Source organism: Podarcis muralis, chromosome 16 (assembly GCF_964188315.1).
Source record: "Podarcis muralis chromosome 16, rPodMur119.hap1.1, whole genome shotgun sequence".
Taxonomy (NCBI): Eukaryota; Metazoa; Chordata; class Lepidosauria; order Squamata; family Lacertidae; genus Podarcis; species Podarcis muralis.
In genome coordinates this window covers 38,770,500-38,794,458 of record NC_135670.1, presented here as the reverse complement: position 1 = coordinate 38,794,458, position 23,959 = coordinate 38,770,500, and the positions used below count along the sequence as shown (strand labels likewise).

General features: G+C 44.8%; 1 protein-coding gene across 7 annotated transcripts; it reads left to right on the top strand.

Moving 5' to 3' along the window:
- Positions 1 to 697: 697 nt before the first annotated feature.
- Positions 698 to 22,894, top strand: CCDC62 (coiled-coil domain containing 62). Of its 7 annotated transcripts, XM_077920718.1 has the most exons (15): positions 698 to 1,066; positions 1,447 to 1,581; positions 2,282 to 2,459; positions 3,504 to 3,696; positions 4,767 to 4,933; positions 6,767 to 6,868; positions 7,896 to 8,067; positions 9,391 to 9,492; positions 9,981 to 10,069; positions 11,289 to 11,389; positions 12,322 to 13,026; positions 16,739 to 16,916; positions 18,653 to 18,781; positions 19,056 to 19,148; positions 21,588 to 22,894. In XM_077920718.1, exons 3-14 carry the CDS (start codon positions 2,424 to 2,426, stop codon positions 19,140 to 19,142), a joined length of 2,061 nt encoding a protein of 686 aa, XP_077776844.1. In that variant the 5' UTR covers positions 698 to 1,066; positions 1,447 to 1,581; positions 2,282 to 2,423; the 3' UTR covers positions 19,143 to 19,148; positions 21,588 to 22,894. The 7 variants fall into 7 exon arrangements, with proteins under 7 accessions (XP_077776844.1, XP_028565702.2, XP_028565704.2 ...); XM_028709869.2 differs by lacking the exon at positions 1,447 to 1,581; XM_028709871.2 differs by lacking the exon at positions 698 to 1,066 and having other exon boundaries at positions 1,390 to 1,581; positions 12,322 to 12,405.
- Positions 22,895 to 23,959: the final 1,065 nt, after the last annotated feature.

The following is a 23,959-nucleotide window of genomic DNA, read 5'->3' as shown; positions in this document are numbered from 1 at the left end:
CGCCCAGAGTGGTTGGGGAATAAATAAATTATTATTATTATTATTAGGAATTCAAAGTGGGCTCCCCATGGGCCTGTGGTTGGCCACTGCAAGAACAGTATGCTTGCCTAGATGGGCTCTTGGCTGCATCCGCCAGGGCTTTATTTTGTTCTTACTAATTAAACAGGAGTACAATCCAATGTGCTCTGGTGCTTAAACACAGCTGTGGCAGAAGAGGAGATTCTAGTCCAGGATAAAACACTGGGAAACAAACATACGAAGAGCTCTGCAGCTGGATCAGGCCAGTCGCCCATCTATCCACCCATCCTGTTGTCACAGTGGCTGACCAGTTGCAAGCAGGGCATGACCATCCCAAGCTGTGTGGCTCAGCACCTGGCATTCAGTGGCAAAAAAGAGCTGGGTCTCTAGGACTGTCTCTCCCCATATAAGCCAACCTAGACCCTGCAATCATTTCCCAAACTTGGGGTCTCCAGCTGCTGTTGGACTACAATTCCCATCATCCCTGCCCATGGATCCTGCTAGCTAGGGATGATGGGAGTTGTAGTCCAACAACAGCTGGGGCCCCAAGTTTGGGAACCCCTACAATGGGGTTTTTCTTGCTGTGCCTCCTCCATGAGGGACCCAGAGGGTGGTATCATGAGAGGGGGCCTTTTCTGTGGCGGCTCCCCGTTGGTGCCTGTTTCTCTTCCACCAGGTCTCAGGCCGGAATGTGTGGAAGGGGCTTGTGGGTTTGCTTTTCTTCTATTTTGGTATCTTGATGTTGCGGGCCGCCCTGGGATCTTTGGATAGAGGGCGGCACACAAATTTAATGGACGATAATCGCAATGATCATAATAATCGTCTGTGCGGCGGCGGCGGCGGCCACTCCGCATTAAAGAACCCGGAGTAAGAAAACAGAAGCAAAGCCACCCCGGAAGGCGGATTAAAGAGCGGCTGGCGCGGGTCTGGGGGCAGAGCAGCCGTTGGAGGCGGAGCGCGGAGGCTTCCCGGGGAGGAGGAGGAGGAGAAGGGCAGCTCCGAGGCCGCTCCGTCCCCCTTTGCCCCTCGCGGCGGGCGCCGGAGGCGGGTAAGCGGCAACTTCGCCCGCCGCCATTTCCCTTTCCCTCAGAGAGAGAGAGAGAGAGACGCCCCCTCCCTCAGTTTTCCAAAGTTAGGGTCGGTCTCCCGCATCCCCACCCGGCCTGACTCCCCCCCCCGCTCCGCACCCACTTTCTGGGGGACCCCCCGACTCCCTTGGGTGCTCTGCGGGTGAACTCTCTGCCCACCCCCCACCCCCACCCCCCGGTATTCAGAGGCCGCGCACTGTGTCCTGGGATCTGTAGTTCGCCCCCCTCACGGGGCTGCAGTTCCCAGCACCCTCAGCAAACCGCAGGGCCCGGTTGCGGGGGGCGGGGGGCGGGGGCGGGAGATGCTTCAAATCGCCTGGGGCCTTCCTTAAATCCTCAGGAGACCAAAGCGTGCACTTCATATTTCCTCTGCTCCCACCTGCCTTTTAAAAAGATGTCTTTATCAAAAGATTTCCATAAGTCACAAAAGTACATTCAGTGTCTCTGCTTTCAAATCGTAGAATCTTCCATACAGGTCAGTTACTGTCCATTTGAAACATTTTGTTTGGTGTAGGCAATGTGGGGGAGTGGGGGGGGGGGAGGAAAGAAAGAAAGAAAGAAAGAAAGAAAAAGAAAGAAAGAAAGAAAGAAAGAAGAGAGGAGAGTGAGAGAGACAGTATACTTTCGTTCTTTACAGAGTATTTGAGTGGTGTGCCTGTCTTACCTTTCTAAGCCACCTCCCACTTTTCATCTCACATGTCCCTGTGTGTAATCGATTTACTTGGAAATTTCTGCTATGCCCCTTCAGTTAAAAACTTGGGGTGGTACACAGTTACATGTATAGGTGGGAATATATGTATTATGTGCATGCATTTGGTTGTAATACACACGCACTGCATTCAGAATGTCTTTCACTGTAATCTACTTTTATATGTTTTTAATTGTGTGTTTTAGAATGCTGTAGATGTTTCATGTCTGAATTTTGGATTTTGGACAACAAAAAAACATTAAAAATGAGCAAATGTTAAAATTGATATAACTATATTAAAAACAAATTAGTATATAATAAGGCAACAACAAACAAATTCAGCAAACATTTAATACAATTCAGTGTCTCCTTCCTGATGAGTAATTAAAATTTTCCGTAATGTGAGGTGGCCTCTTACTATAAACTGACTATAAGTTGTTTCAACAACGCTTTTTGATGTATCCCCACTCAATCTCTGTTATGGCAGTTACCCTCTGAATTGCTGAGTTGCAGTGCACAAGAATAGGGTTCTTCATTGCTCTGGGAGAGCTGAACTGCAGTTAGAAATTGACCACACCCACTTCTGCAAGAATTGTACCTGTTACAGTCCTGACCCCAGCACAGTCCTTATGGAATCATCATTGCCAATCTCCACTCCACAGCAGGTAACAAAACCAAGTTAAATCTGAAAGCAGTATTTAATACCTCACATTTCACTAAGCACCAAAGACTGATGGACCTAGATGTGTATTCTCCTTTTTTGTTTCAAGGTTACTTCTAGATTAGAGTTTAGGAAAGGTCTGTGGTGCTTGTATGTTCGAAACAGTTTGCTGTAATTAGGCCACTGGCCCATCTGGTCAGCATCCTGTTCTTGCAGTGGCCAAGCAGGCCAAGACCACAAGCAGGACCGGAGTGCAACATAACTCTCCCCTCCTGCAGCTTTCAGCGGAGGTAGAACATAGCTGCTGTGAAAACAAAAATTTTTCCTTCCAGTAGCACCTTAAAGACCAACTAAGTTAGTTCTTGGTATGAGCTTTCGTGTGCATGCACACTTCTTCTGTTTCAGTGTATCTGAAGAAGTGTGCATGCACACGAAAGCTCATACCAAGAACTAACTTAGTTGGTCTTTAAGGTGCTACTGGAAGGAATTTTTTTTGTTTTGACTATGGCAGACCAACACGGCTACCTATCTATAGCTGCTGTGGTTAGTCACTATTGATAGAATTACAGTGGTACCTCTGGATGCGAACGGGATCCGTTCTGAAGTGGACGCAACCTGCAACTGTGCATGCGTGGGTCGCGATTCGCCACTTCCGCGCATGCACATGACGTCATTTTGAGCATGCGCGAGTGGCAAAACCCAGAAGTAACACGCTCTGTTACTTCTGGGTCGCCGCGGAGCGCAACCCGAAAAGGCTTAACCTGAAGTGACTTCAACCCGAGGTATGACTGTATTTTCCATGAACTTCTTTAATCCCCTTTTAAAAACATGCAAGTTGATAGGCAACTCGTCAGAGTGAATTCCATAGTTTAACTATGCGCATGTCTCCGAGCTTTCAATGAAACAGTTGCAAGCTTTTAATGGAATAGAAACAAGCCACAGCGCTGTTAATAAATGCTTCGTATTTTGAACTGCATACTTCTGTAACAGCTACCTAATTTGTGATGTGATGTAGGTGGGACTGTTTTCTCCCCCCTTCCTCTTGTAGAATACAACCTCAGAATTGGAGAGCAGTACCATTCAGAAGCAGAGGAAAGAACTTCAGCTGCTAATTGTGGAGCTGAAAGATCGTGATAAGGAGCTCAATGATATGGTTGCAGTGCACCAGAGGCAGCTGCTGGCTTGGGATGATGATCGTCAAAAAATACTGACGCTGGCAGAACGGTGCAGCAAGTTGGAGAGTGAGTGCCATGCAGACCACAGGCTGAAGTATTCAGCCAGTGCAGCAGTAAGAGTATTGTGCCCATTTTGCAGATGGAGGAACTGAGCCTGACAGCGGCTTGAGGGCACTGGTTAGTTTTTTTTGAACTGTGATTTCCTGGTTTACAGCTCCGTCCACAGCTTCATGGCAGTGGGCATGGCTCAGTGGCAGAGCACATTTCACATGTAGATATCCCCAGGTTCAGTCACTGGCATCTCCAGTTGAAAGGATCAAATAATATCCCAGAAGAGGGGAAATGTCTACCTGTGCCTGATCATCTGCATAGCCACTGCCGGTCCAAAGTAGAAAGCAGTAGAGAAGATGGATTAATTGACTGACTCTCTATAAGGCATCTTGATATGTTCAGTCCCTTGGCGGTTACATTATGATTGTGCTCTAGGTTAGAGACAAAAGACATTAAATAAAAGGTAATAAGCCCAATTAAAGCATATGATGTGCACCTCTTCTCATATACGCCCTAAGCTGTTTGTTGGAAGAATCTATTTGGCTGGTCCCACAGGTGCTGGCTGGCTACAGAATGGTGATTTTATCTGAACAGAAGCACCATGGAAATGCTAGAATGTTGTGAATGGCAGGAAACATGTAGAACCTTTCGTAAGTGATGCTGTAATAATAGCAAAATGCCAGTAGTTTTCTAAAAGGACTGATATCACATAAGATGGATGCTGTTCAAAAAGAGCTTCATGTTTTTGTATTGGGTTAATTTTTATATGCCCAACATCTGTATGTAAAACCTTCAAATATAACCCCAAAGATGTGCTAAGAATTCCATTCAAACTCCCAAATTGTGGAATTTAAAAGGGGGGAAACATGGCAGGTAAAAAGATCCAGGAGAACATAAAACATTTTAGGATGACTGCTAGGTAGACATTCCTTTATAGAATTAAAATATCTGTACCTATCTGAACCTCTCTCTCTCTGCCTTTTTTTTTAACATTTCAAACGTCAGCTTAGTTTAAGAAAGTTTTGTGTGTGCATCGTTGCTCTCAGTTGCTTTCCCAGAAACAGTACCTGTCATTTATCCCTCAGATGAGCTGCACAAGAGAAATGAGATGATTAGCACACTGACTAGAAGGCTAAAGCACCTTGAATCCCAGCAAAATGACCGCAAGATAACACTTGAGAATACTCAGCAGAAGCTCCAGCAACTCTCTCGGAAAGCCTCTGACACATCACTTCACTGCCAGGCCCTCGAGGTAAGCTTTAGTTCGTGGCTAGATTCTGAATGCTTTGGGTAGATTTGAATGTAACTCTGAGTAAGGGACAAACTTGACCTACTGCTGCTCCCAGGTGTTTTGTGGGTGGACCCTACAGCAAGATGCTCTCAGCATGCCTCCCTTCCTTAAGAGCACCCACTTCCTCTCCATCACTATCATTGCACCACCCCACCTCCCATAGGAGAGGATAAAGTCTATAGTGGTTACTGTTCTTCTTGCTCAAGATGTTTGAAGAAGGATTGAAGAAGGTAGATCAACAGATAGGAGGAGGAGGAGGACCAGGAGGCGCCAGAGATCAGCAGTGCACCCCATACATGAACTCAGGCCTTGGAAGGTGCCCAGAAGTTCCCGCTGCTAGCCCTGACTAGGCCTGACATTTTCTATGACTGACATATCTCAGTTTCTTTATTTGGCTGAAGACTGATGCAAGGGACATGTGTGTGATTGGACTGGACCATAGACAGGATAGTTTATGAAATAAAACATTTGCCTCCACACAGATTCCCCTATGAAATTTCTTACATTGTAGGTTTCCTGTGTTTTCTCCTTTGTGGCTCATGCCAGCTTTAGGGAGGAGGGGAGTAGAATTCCAAACCCAGGGGCCCTGCAGCTGCTTTTAGCTAAAGGACAATACTTTGGGAGATCTGGCCATGGATATTCCACTTCTAGGTTAGTGTGCTAATACGGTTCCGGTGAAACAGGAACAGCAGGTGCAGGTTACAGTAGGTGGATAGGAAGAATGGAAAGTGAGGGGGAGAATTAAGAGCTTGTTCACATTGAACAGTTTGGGGTTGTTGTTAGCAGACCCTGCAGCATGGGTGCATTAGATTGTAATAATCACTTACAGTTTCTGGAGTTCCAAGGCTTTATTTATGCAGAAACTCTTTGCAGGATGAATAATGATAAGAGAGAGAAACAGCAGGCGTTGTCTAGACAGGTTGGGAGAGAATAACAAAATGGCTCAACTTTTAGGAGTGGAGTTATCTTTGACAAAGAAGCTACAAACGGGGTGGCTAGATCACTAGACAAACAGTGCCCTTGTGTGGTCTAAAGTAACACATGCATTAACCACAAACTCAAAAGAAGGAAATGTAATAATAATAATAATAATAATAATAATTTATTATTTGTACCCCGCCCATCTGGCTGGGTTTCCCCAGCCACTCTGGGCGGCTTCCATAGAAACCAAAAACCCCACTAAAATATCATACATTAAAAACTTCCCTGAACAGGGCTGCCTTAAGATGTCTTCTGAATGTCAGGTAGTTGTTTATCGTTTTGACATCTGATGGGAGGGCATTCCACAGGGCAGGCGCCACTACCGAAAAGGCCCTCTGCCTGGTTCCCTGTAGCTTTGCTTCTCGCAATGAGGGAACCGCCAGAAGGCCCTCGGCGCTGGACCTCAGCGTCCAGGCAGAACGATGGGGGTGGAGACGCTCCTTCAGGTATACTGGGCCGAGGCCATTTAGGGCTTTAAAGGTCAACACCAGCACTTTGAATTGTGCTCGGAAACGTACTGGGAGCCAATGTAGGTCTTTCAAGACCGGTGTTATGTGGTCTCGGCGGCCGCCCCCATGTATTTGTTTTTCTCCATCAGATGTTGTGAGCTAAAATGCTGCGCTCACACCAGTGTGCTGAATTTGCAGTAAGGTGGCTCTTCTTAAGTCATCCTTAAGTCATCCTTAAGTGATCAAGGATCTGGGCTGCTAGGGTAGCTTTCTGCTTGTGGTGCAATAGGGCTGGGAAGGCCACACAGGGCACAGCGTTTAGATTTCACTTTCAACACTTTTTCCTTTCTTCTCTGTTTCCTAGGAGAAAAATCAAGCCCTCAGTTGCTCAGTGATGGAGCTGTCCAATAAAGTAGGACAGCTGCAAGCCAGAGAGCAGGAACTGCTTACTATGTTAAAATTAAAGGTACGGTAATTTTACCTAAATAATAATAATAATAATAATAATAATAATAATAATAATAATTTATTTGTACCCTGCCCATCTGGCTGGGTTTCCCCAGCCACTCTAAATGTTAGGAGCACCCCTGTTTCTGGGTACACTTAAATAAGACAGGGGCAGGGCCCAAACCGGATGCTGCTGATTTCCTTATAGAGCAGGGGAAGACGACCGGTATTTAAAATGCAGCATCAGTAGCAGGGAGTAGAACCTTTCCCATCGCCACCCACTGTCTGCAGTTCTCTATCCAAACTGATTTTTAAGCTGGTTTCCCACCTCTGCTAGTAGGAGGGCTCTACATGGAGAAAAGGGAGGTAAGAAAACCCTGGAGGAGAGGGAGGTGTTCAGTGGGACATGAAATCCTCACTCCCAATACGAGGTTTTAAGTTTCTTGGTAGGGATTTGGTGAAAGGCTTGGTTCTGCTCACAGGTCTGCTGCCTTCGGTGATTTCAGACGGAAGTCTCTCCTGGCCTCACCTGCAAATGCTGGGGTTCCAACCTGGGACCTTCGGCATGCAAAGCAGTGTTCTTCCACTGAGCTTGGGGAAAAGACAGCAATTTGTGCTGTAAATATTCTCCTTTGGGAGTTTTTAAATTCTTTGTTTTGTTTTCGAGTCCTGTATTTTAAATGGTTTCCCCCTCCAACCTGTTCTCTTCTGGTCTCCCCATTCCTCCCCATATATCTTCAATCATAGATCTATTTCTTTCATGGTTTTAATTTTAGAAGAATTTTTTTTTTAAATGGAACAGTTCTATTTTGTGAAGGTTGTCAGCCAATTTTGGGGGCTGTGGTCAAGAAGCAGGATACAAATCTGTTAAATAAATAAAATGTGATAGAGTTCATTCAATCAGATGAACACTGCCAAGCTCTGAGCTAGTTTTTGAAATGAGACTAATAACTTTCAGCATTCAACATATAAAATGAAAGAGGCACAGATGGCAGCAGACAAGGCAAAACAATGGACCAAATTGTTTTTGTTTTTGTTTTGGTTAGGATAATGACATACTTGAAGCAACGAATCATATTACTGAATTTACATGTAAATTTAAAAAATTAGAAAACGCTCTGCGTACAGCAAAGATGGAGGAATCAAGCGTCAATAGGGAAAAGCAGGATTTTAAACTCAGGCTGAAGGAACTTATGTTGGAAACAAGCAAATTAAAAGGTAAACAATGCTTAGAATTTGATATTCATAATCTAAAAACTGAGTTGGAGAAGGACAGTGTTCCTTTCATTTGCTCCAGCCAAATGAATCAGGCTATCTATCAATCAGAGAATTTTCAGTTCATTAATCATCTGCCTTCATATTTAAGTACATTTGCAGTTTTCCCCTAAACTCAATATGTAGGTGCCTTTTTTCAGATATTGAATATATGGGAACTTAGAATTTAAAGAGCGGAAACTACGAGAATTTTTTTAAAAGGAAAGGGAAGCATTTAATAACTTTCCCCCATTCCTTCTTGTTGGAATGCATCAGAAGCAAAAGACCCCCCTCCAAAAAAAGTATATGCTATTTTCTATAATCAGACTTCAAGTTAACATACATTTATTTTATTTAAAACCTTTGTACCCCACCTTTCCACTAATGTTGGCCCCAGGGCAGCTTTCAACAAACCTTTTACAAATAGCTAATTGTATAAATAGCTAATTGTTCGAATCCCTGCGGCGGGGTGCGCTCCCGTCGTTCGGTCCCAGCGCCTGCCCACCTAGCAGTTCGAAAGCACCCCCGGGTGCAAGTAGATAAATAGGTACCGCTTACAAGCGGGAAGGTAAACGGCGTTTCCGTGTGCGGCTCTGGCTCGCCAGAGCAGCGATGTCACGCTGGCCACGTGACCCGGAAGTGTCTCCGGACAGCGCTGGCCCCCGGTCTATAGAGTGAGATGGGCGCACAACCCTAGAGTCTGTCAAGACTGGCCCGTACGGGCAGGGGTACCTTTACCTTTAATTGTATAAATACAATCCATCACAACAAAAGAAACAATAGATGCAGGAGCAAAATAAGACAGCAGATTAGTTGGAAATCTGAGTGCCACCCAAAGTTCAGGCATTATTATTATTTGGTGTCCTGGATGATAATATCATGGGTTCTTGACAGATGTTCCCAATGAGTGTTTGACCACAGAAAAGGCCCAGTGTCTGGTCACGACCCCCTCACTTCTGACGGTGGGGTACCCAGAGCAGAAAACCTTAATGTGTGTGCAAGCTATTATGGCAGCCTGCTGTCCTTCACATACCCTGCAATGAATGAGCCAGTTATAGTTAATGTACAATTTTGTTGGTAATAATGTACAATAAACTGCTAATGATATATATTCAGTGTATAGTTTTAATCCTTGTTGCAATGATATGAATTTTAGTGTTGCATTGCAACAAAAAGTTCTTGCCGGACATTTGGTTTATCACCTCATGCTTATGATAATTTAAATAGATGTGAACTGTCTTTAAAAGATATTTCATCTCAGCAACACTCTCTCTTTTTGTTTTATAGGTGACCTCAGCGAGAAAACAAAAGAAAACAATGAGCAGAGGGAGGAAATCATACGCCTCAAGCAAGAAAACAGTTATTTGAACAATGAATTGATGCTTAGTGGTGAGTAGACAAAAACTAATGTTTGGACCTTAGCTTTTGAAGGGAGCCTACAGTCCATCTGCCTCTGATTTAGCAAATATGGTGTTGGATCTTTTGCCTGTATTCTTTTTTTAGGTATCAGCTGTTGATCAAAAATACCCAGCCAGAAATCAGGACTAGTTCCCATATGGAGTGGAACCATTCCCTCCAACCTTTGATCGGATGTAGGTGGACTCCAACACCCTTCAACCTGCATGACCAGTGGTCAGGAATGATGGGAGTTGTAGTCCAACAACATCTGGAGAGCCACAGAATCCCCATCCCTGCTTCCCAAGAGGGGAAATCACTCCCCTAAGGACCTGATTCTAAAGAAATCCCTGTATATAAAAAAAGAAAATGTTAGCTAAATTAGCGTTCATTTTCTTTATGATTATTGCTTATTTATTGTTTCTCTGTGCAATTCTTTGTTGTGGAAAATCACCAACCGTTCAACCCCTCTCTCCTAACAGCTGAGAGAGCAAACAGAAAAGACCAGCTGCTTCAGTCTGCTAAATCTAAACAACTGCGAACTGACACAGAACTGAGCAATTTGCGACAGGTTTGACTCCAGTTTCTGGGTGGGGGGTGGGGGAGGGGATTGCACTTGTTTTTGTCCTTTTATGTCGCAATGAGGAACATAACAAAAATCAAAGGTGAACAGGATTGGCTGTTGCAATAACTTGTTTGAAGAACCTGTTTTTGATACTGGGGCTCAGTCTTGGAATATGTGAACTAAACAGAAAGGATGAACGTCTCTAAAGCATCTCAAGTGAAATATAGTAAAATATTTTAAATTCATATGCACTGAAAGATATCTCCAAATGCTTGTGGTTAAATAACAGCTTGGTATGGTTTATTCACCAGGGACACGGGTGGCGCTGTGGGTAAAACCTCAGTGCCTAGGACTTGCTGATCGCAAGGTCGGCGGTTCGAATCCCCACGGCGGGGTGAGCTCCCGTCTTTCGGTCCCAGCTCCTGCCCACCTAGCAGTTCGAAAGCACCCTTAAGTGCAAGTAGATAAATAGGTACCGCTTTATAGTGGGAAGGTAAACGGTGTTTCCGTGTGCGGCACTGGTGCTGGCTCACCAGTGCAGCTTCGTCACGCTGACCACGTGACCCAGAAGTGTCTTCGGACGGCGCCGGCTCCCGGCCTCTTAAACGAGATGAGCGCACAACCCTAGAGTCGGTCATGACTGGCCCGTACGGGCAGGGGTACCTTTACCTTTTTATGGTTTATTCGTACATGGTGTTAATTATCTGTATGCTGCCCTGAGAGAACAATAAAGTAGCTAGATAGTCCAGGCCAAGGCACAGCCATGCATCTTATTGGGAAACCGTAGTCCAGTCACCATCCTTCAGCCTGACCTGATCTTAAATGGAGGCTAAGAATGGCCAGAACCATTCTGGAGATCCTTGAAACAGAGTGGGATACTTAAATAACTAAAATTGGAGCACTACTTTTTACATGTACAGAGGAATTTTCTTTTCTTTTAGTCTTGTATTCTCTATTTTTTTTAACACAAATCTTTACTATTGTTATAGGAGCATGTACTGAATATGGAAAAAATGGAGTGGGAGGTATTTCCGATAGTTCTCTGAAATCTTAAAAACAAACCATTTAAAATTTCTACGAACTCTAATGCCCTCATTATTATTCTTTTTATTTTAAATTTCCTGCTTTGTGTGTCCGTGAAGAGAAAAACAGGGCAAAAATAATGTATCAAAGTGAGCTGCTTGCTCTTCTGAGGCTTGTTTGTTGTTTTGTTTTCTGCTTTCAGATCTATGTGAAACAGCAACGAGATCTGCAGTTTCTGCATTTCAACTTGGAGAGTTCCCAGGAAACGAAGCAGAAACATAAGACACAGGCACACGAGGCCAGGTAAAAGTTGCAAATGGCTTTCTGGAGAGAAGGTTGCTTTTAAAGGGGACTTACATGTTGCACAGAGGCAGGGTTAGGAAAACATTTCAAAATCCTAACCTGGTTCTTCCAGCCCTGCATAGAGCTTATTTAAGCACTAATTCATCAACACTCGTTAAGAGGAAACCCCTAGAAATGCACCATACCAATCACAGTACAGCCATAGGGGTTGGGAGAAACAGTATTTGTTGAAATGCTGCCTTCTGCTCCATTCTTGGAGTGTGGTCACTTGGCAGCTGACTATGCTCCTGCTCTTGGTTCGACACACAACTTGGAGCAGCCTTGAAAAGACCAGCAATGGAAGCTGCACAGCCAAAAGACTGAATTGGGGCGCCCCAGCTGTGCCGTGTTAGAAAGACTCTGTTCTCCTAAATTAGAGCCACTTGGCATTGCCTGCATTGAGAGCCACCAGGTTGCGAAGCTGTCTCACAGCATGTAGTTCAGGACAGTAAAATAACAACTTTAATTAGGGCTAACTGATGACATTACAAGGATTTTCCCTTGGGCTCAGCTTAAAAAAAAGAGATGGGGGCAGATGTTTCTGTTAAGTCCTGTAGAGTTTATGCCAATCTGAAGAGGAAACTCTTGCAGGCTAAATAGGCATGCCAGGGCAGAGAAACAGATAGAGGTTGTCCCTTTACAGATCCAAAAACCAGCAGTTATTTGATTATGTATTTAGCAGTACTCACAACTCCCAGTTCCCTTGAAACTTATTGTGAAGCAACAGTAGAAGCCAAGTGGGGCAAATCCTCAAGGGCTGGAAGATCCTGGAATGACACACCCTTGGGTGGACGAAGTGTGTAGAGATTGATGGGTGCAGATCAGATAATGTATAGGCTTAAGTTGTTAAATGCAGTCTTGATAACGTGAGTTCCTTCTTGTGCCCTTTATAGCACAGAGATAGTTTTGTCAGATCCTGGAAGTAGCGGCAACAAGGACACCGTGTGTAGCGAAGCCCATCAGAAGATACACACCCGGTTTGTGCATTCTCCCAGCTGTAGTTCAAAAAATATCTGCGAAGCACACAGAGCCGAGAATAGGCAGCAAAAGGGCCCCGAGGAGAGACAGCCAGCAAGCTTGGATCAGTTTCAGGAAGGGCTGTTTTATGGGCCAAGAACTATGCATAGGGAAGAGCTGGATCAGAGCGGATCCTTGAGTTCTGGGGAGACAGACAGCAGACCTGCCTCCCAGTCAGGCAGCATGTGGAAGGCAGAAGGCAGGGAAATGGCCCGGGCGCCGGAGCAAAGCTTTGCGGCATCTTTACCAATTCACGAGCATTGGCTCGACCTAAATTGCCACACCGAGCCCACAAACTGCCAGAGTCCTGGGTTGAAGCTGTCCGACAAATCCAGTGAGGATTGTAAAGATAAGGAGATGGGCACATGTGGGCTGAGTCCCAGCAAGTCTCCTAGTCCATTTAAAGGGCTGGAATCAGGGTACTGCTCCCGCTGCTCCATAAACAAAGTCGCCCTGTACCAGCCTGTAAGTGACCAGCAGTGGATGCAGATTTTCAAGCCTGTGAAGGGAGAGGCAGGTTCATGGCACGGAGCTTTTCCCAACGGTCCTCAGGCTGCGATTAGAAGCGGCAAGTCAAAAAGGTTCAGTATTTTGCTAATTGCCTACAAAATTAGTCCATTCTCTTGTTAGCTATGACTGTCCCTACTCCAAATGAAAAACCTACGAACAATCTTTTAATAAACCAGCTAGCTAGTCTTCATCAGACTGTTTAGAGCAGGGGTTGGCAAACTTTTTCAGCAGGGGGCCGGTCCACTGTCCCTCAGACAAATTCCTATGCCCCACAAATAACCCAGAGAGGCATTTTAAATAAAAGCACACATTCTACTCATGTAAAAACACCAGGCAGGCCCCACAAATAACCCAGAGACACATTTTAAATAAAAGGGCACATTCTACTCGTAAAAACATGCTGCAGGCCGGATTTAGAAGGCGATTGGGCCGGATCCGGTCCCCGGGCCTTAGTTTGCCTACCTATGTCTTAGAACAAAAAAGGAAAGGAAAGGACACAAACAGGCAGGCAGGTCTAGTGGACCTGGCTAGTCTGCTGCTAGACATGGACAAAGGCTGTTTTAATCAGATTAAACTGACAGGCAGCACAAAGCTTCTGGTCCAGCCAATCTTGGTCTGCATCTGAACTGCCTGAGTCTTTGTCCTTGCTTGCTCAGCAGAATAGTGCCTTCTGCCTGCTGCACTTCAGGCAGCAGCTCCAGCTCCAGTACTCAGCTCCTCTGGTCTTCTCTGTCATAAAGCATTACTCTAATTACTGGGGGACTGGGCAGAGGGGAGAGAGTCCTGGATGAAATCCACAGGCCTCATTCTGGGACACACACCCCTGTTTTAGTCAACTCCTGCCCCCCTAGACCAGAAACTTAAGGGGCAAAATCACCACCCTGTGATTTGAGCACTCTTAAAACAAACCCATTGCAAGCATGGCCTGCAATTTTAACCTTCACACAGTTCACTTTGCACTTTTGATATGTGTGAGCTTCTGTTGGCCACTTTTTTAGCGGGGGTGGGGGAGAGAATCAAGCTGCGCAAGGGGCCTGGGGCTGGTCAGAGCAGCATCGGTCAGCCACACAGCTGCTTTCAAGGGCGCATGACTTAAAACGGAATGTGGATCTGGAGCAGCCCCATCCAGCTCACCTTGGAGTTCATACCCAGTCCCCTCTGGCTTAGTACACCAGCTGTAAATAAATCTCTTCACTTTCTTCCAAAGCCCATAAAAAGACCTGAGACTTCACATTGCTTGTAATCCCCTTTCATCACATGACCCAGCAGCAGAGCTGGTTTGGACACCTGGGTGAGTCTGGCCATTCCCCTGCGTCCCACTGAATGCTGTCAGGCCCCAGGCCCCAGCAGCTCCACCAGCCTGGACAAAGGTCAGGGACTGGAAGTTGCAGTCAAGCAACATCTTGGGGGCAGGGACCACATTGACCATTATTGGAAACAAGGTGGTAGTCCACTAAGTGTTACTCAGAGTAGACCCATTGAAATAATGAACCTTTTTTTTTTACTGAGAATTTTGTTCTTTTTGTAAACTGCTTCAAGCGGTATATAAATGTTGTGAATTAAATAAGCATGTCTGAGTTAGGTTCCTTTATTTCAGTGGATCTGCTCTGAGTAAAACTTAGTTGAATAGCACCCATATCCTGCAACTACTGCCATTCTGCATGGTTCAGCTCGCTCACCAAGAGTGTGTGTGTGTGCGAGAGAGAGAGAGAGAGAGAGAAGCAGGCATCTTGTCCCTTTTTGGCCCCCTCGGGGTTATGCAATGGGGTGCCACAGGGCACTGTTTTATCCTCAGTACTATTCATTGTACACCCGTGTAGGGACGCGGGTGGCGCTGTGGGTAAAAGCCTGAGAGCCTAGGGCTTGCAGATCGAAAGGTCGGCGGTTCGAATCCCCGCGGCGGGGTGCGCTCCTGTTGCTCGGTCCCAGCGCCTGCCAACCTAGCAGTTCGAAAGCACATCAAAGTGCAAGTAGATAAATAGGGACCGCTTACTGGCGGGAAGGTAAACGGCGTTTCCGTGTGCTGCACTGGCTCGCCAGATGCAGCTTCGTCACGCTGGCCACGTGACCCGGAAGTGTCTGAGGACAGCGCTGGCCCCCGGCCTCTAGAGTGAGATGGGCACACAACCCTAGAGTCTGTCAAGACTGGCCCGTATGGGCAGGGGTACCTTTACCTTTACCTTTTACTATTCATTGTCTATATGAAGCTAAATGAATGAATAAATCTTTATTTGCGTCAGGCATTGGCCGTAGCAATAAAACAACAATACGATATACAAATAATAGAAATACAAATAAAAAGTCAATTATATAAAATACATTTTAGGGTTTTGAATCAATAGTCAAATAGTGGATCTTATTCTAATTGCCCCAGCTAAAAACCTTGCAACCTTTGCTGTCACCTGCTCATCTTGATCTGCCAAGAGAAAGGACACTGTGGCAGTGGCTGGGCTACCCAGAATGGACAATACAAGAGGGGTGATGATCTCATTCCTCAAGTCTTTATAAAGAGTGCAAGCCAGAAGGGCATGCACCACTGATTCGGTACTGCCATCTCCACAGGGACATAAGCGTTTTTCGTGTGGAATCTGTTGGAATCATCCCTCAAGTACAACTGAGGGCAATGCATTCAATCTTGCGAGAGTAAAAGCGTGTCTACGTTTTAGAATTGCTAGGTTATGCAGATAGGGTGCCAGAGAGTCGAAATGGGAAGGTAGAAAATAGTCATACCGTGGACAAAATTTCCTTATTGTGGCCAAGTTGTCCTCGTGCTTGATATCATTTAGGCGCTGACAAATTATACTATATAAAGCTGCCAGGAGCAGTCACTGGGAATTTGGGGACAAGGTGCTATCAGTATGCTGGCGACACTCAGCTCTGTTTCTGCATAACATCTGAATCAGAAGAGGCTGTGTGGAACCAGGACACAGTGCTGGGAGGGATGAAGGAAAATAAGCTGAGCTTGAATCCTGGCAAGACGAAGGCTCTGTTACATTCCTTTGCTCCCAGGCCTTTGGCTAACTACACAGTCTCTGGCCTTTTAAACTCTGGGGTGTGGGGTTGTTTTTGTTTGTTACTATGTTGTGTATTTTTGTGTTTTTATATTGTAAACTGTCCTGGGGTTCTCGGATGAGGGGTGGTATAGAAATTTAATTTAATAATAATAATAATAATAATACAGGTGCAACACACACTGCTTGTTCTGCATTTGTCATAAATTGTTCTTTTAGTATGGCAGCACCTACACTTTGGAACTTCCTGCCTTCTGACCTCAGGCAGGAGCCTTTGAAATACCCTTTTCAGTAGCTGCTTAATGCATTTTTGTTTAGGCAAGCATTTCCAGACATGTAGGTCTTGATGTGTTTCCATTTCTTTCTCTTTTTTTACTGGTGATTTTAATTGTCTTTAAAATGTTTTTAATTATTTTTAATTGTTTTTGTTGATAACTTAAATACTTCTTGTAAGCCACTTAGAGGTTCTGTTACAATTAAGCAGTATGCACATTTGGTAAATGAAATAAAATAAATAAAGGGCCCTGGTTCCTCCGCTGCAAACCAAGTTTCTGCAGTCATAAGAAATAGAAACTTATTTTTCTTTAAAGGGAGTTTAAAATTAGATTCCACCAGTCCAGAATTGCCTTATGAACCTGCATGTCGTGTTGCTTTCTCATCCCCTTTATGTTTTAAAAAGCAAGGTGCTGTACCTAACCCTCATATTTATACCCTTTCCTTACAATGTGTGCTGAAGATGACTTTCTAAAAGTATTATTTTCAATATTCACAGTGACCATGATGTGGACCTGCATTTTTCGGACTTGGGCGCTCCCTGTCTGACATCCACCCAAAAGACAAGCGGGAGCAGGGGAGACGAAAAGTTGTTTGAAGGAGAGCTGCCTTTGGAGTTCATGACCTTAACAGACATCCAGGCAGCCAACGGATGCTGCCATCCGACCATCCACAAAGTGAGTGTCTGTTTTGTTGGGTCCTCCCTGGCTATTGTAGCACTCTTGATCAAAGCCATCTGTTGGTGGCCACAATTATCCCATTTATCACTTGTGCAGAAGTCTCACAGCTGCCCATTTCCCCCTCCGGCTCCTCGCTAACCTTTGGCAGAGCTCCATCCTTGGGCATTTTGCTGGGTCTGGGGCACAAGGATGTGGGCATGTGACGACTAAGTAGCTACACCATCTGCAATGCAATTACAGCGGTACCTCTGGATGCAAACGGGATCCGTTCCGGAGCCCTGTTTGCATCCTGAAGAGAACGCAACCCGCTTCTGCGCCTGCTGTGATTCACCGCTTCTGCGCATGTGCATGACATAATTTTGAGCGTCTGCACATGCGTGAGCGGTGAAACCCGGGAGTAACGCGTTCCGTTACTTCCGGGTTGCTGCGGAGTGCAACCCGAAAACGCTCAACCTGAAGCAACTTTAACCCGAGGTATGACTGTAATAATTTTTGGGTTATAGTCCCCACCTTGCCCTGAATCTGGAACTCGGGACCCTAGGTTTCATTGCTAGGCTTGGTCCAGGGCCGGCCCAAGTCACCTTGGCACCTGAGGCGAACCACAAAACGGCACCTCCTCAACCAGGGAAGAAGTAGTGAGTGAAGATCTTTATCAGGAACAAATGTAGAATACCGTATTTTTCGCTCTATAGGACGTACCAGATGATAGGACTCACCTAGTTTGGGGGGGGGAGGAAATGGGGGGGGGGATTCTGAATCCCAGAAGCCAGAACAGCAAGAGGGATCTGTCTTCTGGGATATCCTCTTGCTGTTCTGGCTTCTGGGATAGCTGGTCTAGCTTTGCGTGAAGCATCCGCAGGGCACGGGGAGCACGGGGAGCCAGTGTGGTGTAGTGGTTAAGAGCGGTAGTCACGTAATCTGGGGAACCGGGTTCGCGTCTCCGCTCCTCCACATGCAGCTGCTGGGTGACCTTGGGCCAGTCACACTTCTTTGAAGTCTCTCAGCCCCACTCACCTCACAGAGTGTTTGTTGTGGGGGAGGAAGGGAAAGGAGATTGTTAGCCGCTTTGAGACTCCTGAAGGGGAGTGAAAGGCGGGATATCAAATCCAAACTCTTCTTCTTCTTCTTCTTCTTCTTCTTCTTCTTCATCCCTGTGCCCTGTGGAGGCTTCTGGGACAGCCCGCGAAGCCTCCGCAGGGCAGCGGGATGAAGGCACCCCGCTGCCCTGTGGAGGCTTTGCGCTGCTAACCCCGAAGCTAGAACAGCGAGACGGAGCGCTGCGCAGCGCTCCGTCTCGCTGTTCTGGCTTCTGGGACAGCCTGTGAAGCCTCCGGAGGGCAGCGGGGAGCCTTCATCCCGCTGCCCTGCGGAGGCTTCTGGCTTAGCCGTGCAGCCTGCATTCGCTCCATAAGACGCACACACATCTTCCCTTACTTTTTAGAAGGGAAAAAGTGTCTTATAGAGCGAAAACTACAGTAAGACAGTCTTACTCGGCTACGAGTGATTGCCAAAGAAAAAGAAGGTCCAAGGCTGCCAGAGGTTCTTGATCCTGCTAATGCTGCTTCCCATTGCTGCCTCCTTCCACAGTACCTGCTGGCAGCCCTGAAGGCACGTAGAAATATTCCAAAGTTAGGCTGTCTCTGTGCTTTCCTTCTCAATGATCTCTGTTCAGACCCACCTTGTGTCTCTGGTTCCAGGTCTTCCTTGACGCATTTTGTTCTGGTTCATCCTAGGATTCTTGCTCGCCCACCAGCAAGCTGCAGCGGCTGCTGGCAGAGTCCCGCCAGATGGTGGCAAACCTGGAGCTCAGCAACCTGCTTGGTCCCAGCCCTGGATGCAGTCCCAACAACAGCCTTCATATGGTAATTTCTGGCTTTCCAAACAGTTTTGGTGACAAAGAGAATTGACTTAGAACAGAAGTATCTATCATCTATCATCTATCTATCATCTATCTATCTATCTATCTATCTATCTATCTATCTATCTATCATCTATCTAAACTATACTAATTGCATACTGCAAAACAAATGTATTTATGAGTAGTTTTTAACCTAGCTTATGCCCTGCAACCACACATTTGTTTTCATGGTTATTTTCTTAAGGATGTAATACAGATCTGTTAATGTCCTTTGACAGGCAGGGGAGTATAGCGAATCCCTTTGCAAAGGGCGATTGCCAAGTGCGGAGGAAAGCGAGATGAAGCTCTCCCTTTTTTCTTTATGACCTCAGGTCAGTTGTTCTGCCTTTCCTCTCCATATTTGTTGACTTTGCACAACACAGAGCTGAAGAGCACAGTAAAAAAATTATATGAACACCTGCTGGTATAAAGTTCCAAGTGCAATTGCAAAGCAGCACATTTCGTGTGAAAAACTGTTGTGCCAAAGTTATCTCTAAATTGTTGTGTTTTATACATATGTTCCCTACTCATAACAAGTTATTTGTTTTTGAGTATTTGCAGGTGAAGATGTGATATGCAGAGAGTAATGCGTGTTGGTTGCCACAACATACATTTAAGGTACATCTAGCACACATTTAAAGCACTAGAGTTGGTTCCTGAACTGTAGTTTCCTCTGCACAGAGCCACATTTTTCTGCATCATTAACAACCCCAGGATGTTTTGGGGAAAGTCATGTGCATTGCATGTGCTTTCAATGTATGTTGTGGAATGTTTGCCCTTAGGTTGCCCAAAACCACAGCGGCAGTATTATGGCAAGCCTGTTGCTCCGGGGCTGCCAAACCCTCTGAATTTTGTTAGTGTGATCTGTGGGCACTTAAATATCATGACAGTGGCAGGATTTCCTTTCAGCAGAGGCTGGGAATCAGGTTCCAGTGCGCATACAGCACTTGCGCCCAAGATTCAAGTAATTTTAGCCATATTACCTAACTGCACTTCTCCAGTGGAGCACTGCCAAGAGTACTGCATGCCCCCAGGGTCCACTTAGTATGCACTAGAAAACAGACTTTTAGTGATGCTGCTGCAGTCCTGTGGAATCGCTTACTGACTAAAATCTGGCCAGGACAGGTGGGCTGAGCTTAAGAGCAGACCAGTGTGGCTTTGCTCTGGTCTGCCCCCAGCCAATAAATGTCAGCCGCACCTGACCTCAGGACAGTAGTCAGCTGAAGACCAGATTGGGTGGAATCCTTTAGTCAATGGGTGAAGTGGTGCGTCACTCCAACCTCAAAAGAGGTGTGTTCACTGGGTACCCTGTTAGAGGGGTCTAGTTGGAAGTCCCTGTCCAAAAGCTGAGGTGTGCAGCTGATGGGCCTTAGAGCTGCCTTCAGCGGCTTGGGAGTGCCACCCATAGAGTCTTGCAGTTGACTCACTAATCCTAGGCTCGAAACAAAATAAAAAAATTCCTTCCAGTAACACCTTAAAAAAAGGTAAAGGTACCCCTGCCTGTACGGGCCAGTCTTGCCAGACTCTGGGGTTGTGCGCCCATCTCACTCAAGAGGCCGGGGGCCAGCGCTGTCCGGAGACACTTCCGGGTCACGTGGCCAGCGTGACGAAGCTGCATCTGGCGAGCCAGTGCAGCACATGGAAACACCGTTTACCTTCCCGCTAGTAAGCGGTCCCTATTTATCTACTTGCACCCAGGGGTGCTTTCGAACTGCTAGGTTGGCAGGCGCTGGGACCGAGCAACGGGAGCGCACCCCGCCGCGGGGATTCGAACCGCCGACCTTTCGATCGGCAAGCCCTAGGCGCTGAGGCTTTTACCCACAGCGCCACCTTAGAGACCAACTAAGTTCGTTATTGGTATGAGCTTTCGTGTGCACGCACCCTTCTTCAGAAAGCTCATACCAATAACAAACTTAGTTGGTCTCTAAGGTGCTACTGGAAGGAATTTTTTTATTTTGTTTCAACTACGGCAGACCTACCTGTAACTAATCCTAGGCTCGACCCTGTCATTCCTCAGCTCTCCACCAGGAGGCTGGGAGTGCTATACACCCAATGCCTAAGCCAAATCCTATCTACATCTGGAATCAATAAAGTTATGGTCAGTTTTTTTCAAAAAACCCCCGAATGTTGTCTTGTCCAGTTTGTTCACTGTTCTTAGGTTAGGCCTTGCTCCCTGAGGAGCGGTCGCTGCAAGTGGGTCTGCCAATGGTTTTATTGCTTTTAGCTTATTGAGTCAGTAATCTTTTGTCTCTTTATTTTATTTGTTCTTATCGTACACTGTTTAAGCAGCTTTTGGTTGTGAACCATTTTATAAATGTGCAAATAAAATAAACAAGACGATCTGCCACAGCCTAGGCTGGTGTTGGAAAGGAGTTTAGACAAATGTGAAAGAAATTAGAAATATGTTACACTGGAGCCCTCGGCATCTCTGGCATGCCTCACGGCTTGTAAATGCTGATGAACCTGATGTCAGCCGTGAAGGAAAAATATCTTTGTCAACATGGAAACTCCTGAACTGCCGGCTGTTTGCGGAGCACTGGAAATGAAAGTTTCCGGCAGTGACACAAAGGCAGCTTTGTGGCAGACAGTTCATCCCATGAAGTAAATACACCTTTAAAAAAAAAAAAAAAACCCTCCAGGCGTCACTGAGGTTCTAACTGGCTGTGTTTTTCCATATGCTGTCATAAAACTGCAAAGCCTGGAACTGAATTAAGGTGTGGAGTTTCAGCGTGTTTTGCTTCTTCAAAACTTTCCTTCTCTTTTCAAAGCAGGTGTCTCCCATGTTTTGTCCACAAGAGCAGAGAAATGCACCCTTTCTTTCAAAGACAAAGATAATCATGGTGTGTTAAACTCAGTGGACAGTCACTCAGCGTTCTTCTACAGCTCAGTTCATTTCAACCTCTGAAAAGCTCTCAAGTGCCAAAGACCCGTGACAAAACGCTGGGATTCATTCCCTAATTTTTATTTAAAAAACTAGAATTATGCTGAATGAATAAAAACGACTTCATATGCTCAGATTAACTGCTAGTATATTTTTGGAAGGTTATTTAAATATGTAACTGGTCATTAATCGGTGATTTTAAGAAAAGAAATAAATATGTGTTTGTGGCTTTTCCTTGTTTTTGTACAGATATTTTGCATTTACCGTATGACTACAGTTAATTTATGCTCAGTGTTTTTAACACCAGAATCTTTCATCCCCTGTATGAAGTATTTCTAACTAAGGTCACATCCACATCATACATTTAAAGGACCTTTAACGCACATAGCTTCTCTCAAAGAATCCCAGGAACTATAGTATGTTGAGGGTGCTGGGAATTATAGCTCAGGGAATGTGAAACTACAGATCCTCCGTTGTGCTTTAAGTGTTTGGTGTGGGTGTAACATTTGTATAGTAACAAAAGAATGCTCTATACACTTTTTGGAATACATTTTATATGTATAAGTCATTATCCACAATGTGGAGGAACTATTTTAGCCACAATCCAGGAGGAAGTTCTCTGACACAAAGCTAGGGCTTTTCCTGGACATTACTGGGATTTCAATGGCAGCATTGACATCTGGGGGGAATTTCCAAAAGGCAGCACTTTGTCCTGGATCTTAGGCAAGTCAATTGAAAAATTTGTGTTTTTGTAAAAAGTTCAACAGCAATTATGGGGGTTTCCTAAAAAAAAAAAAAAAAAGGCTTTTTGAAATATGGTAACCCTACACAAAGCTCCACTGAAACCGACATGACCTGTAGACTTCAATGGGTTTTGCTCAAGGGAACCTCTTGCTGGATTCTGCATTTTTGCTGCTGCTTCTTTGAATATAATTTTTATTATATTTTCTGTATTACAATTTCAGATAAACATTTTACATAAGATATCAGTGACTTCCCTTCTCTTTCCATGGGTCATTTTACATACCGTATCTTATATCCCTGCATATATTACAAAAACTATACCAATTGGTTTTCCATTACTACATCCATCAAAAATTATTTGCACTGTTGAATTTATCTTAATGCTGCCAGCGTTTTCAGCTGTACACAATTATTTTCCATATATTCAATAAATGTTTTCCAATCTTCTTTAAACATATGTTCTTCTTGTTCTCTTGTTCTATATGTTAAGTCTGAAAGTTGTGCATATTCTGTCAACTTAAGTTGCCAATCTTCTTTAGTTGGGATCTTGCTCTTTTTCCATTTTTGGGCTAACAAAACATGGGCCACAGTTGTTGCATACATAAATAAATAACCTTTTCTGACACTTGGGAATTTCAAACTGAATTATCCCCAATAGAAAGGAGACTGATTTTTTTGGGAAAGTAGTTTTAAACATTTTTTCAATTATAAATCATTTCCCAATACTTTTTTACCCTTTTACATGTCCACCACATATTAATGAATACTCCCTCCACCTTTTTACACTTCCAGCACTTATCTGATTCTGTCTTGCAAATCTTAGCAAGCCTACTCTGAGTTAAATACCATCTGTGAATCATTTTCAGATAGTTCTCCTTCAAAGCATAACATGCTGTAAATTTCAATGCACTTTTCCAAAGTTTCTCCCAGAGGTTAAAATCTATATTGTGTGCTAAATCGATTGCCAGTGTATCATTGAGGCTTTAACTAGCTTGTCTTTTGTTTCCCATTCTAATAACATTTTAGACAAAAGTTAATCTTTGTTTTGTAGGAGTTCTTTTTCAAATTGTGAGCTTTGGTCCAAAAAAACATTCTTTCTATCCAGTTTAAACATAACATGTATTGCAACCAGTCTGTAACATGGCTCCTTACGTTTTCCATTGATTTCAGTTTGGGTTCTGCCCCTATGAAGTGCAGCAATTTCCTGTAAGCTGCGCACAGTCTAGCCATATTAACTCTCTTAGATGCCTTTCTGCTTTTAGGCCTTGACTTGGACCACAATGGGAGTAAGACCATAGCATGCAGGCTGTACTTACCTCGCTGTGCCAGCAACAGTATATATTGTCTCTCTTTCAACTGCACCCTGTTTTTCTGTGCATTTGAAAATATTTTGAGCGTCATATTGTGCATATGTTAATAAACATGATGTTTCCCTTTAGACTTCTTTGTGCATCCTCCAAAATAGCTGATGTTTAGTCATTAATATGTGTTTAAATTACTTCTAACTTCTGCTGTTTG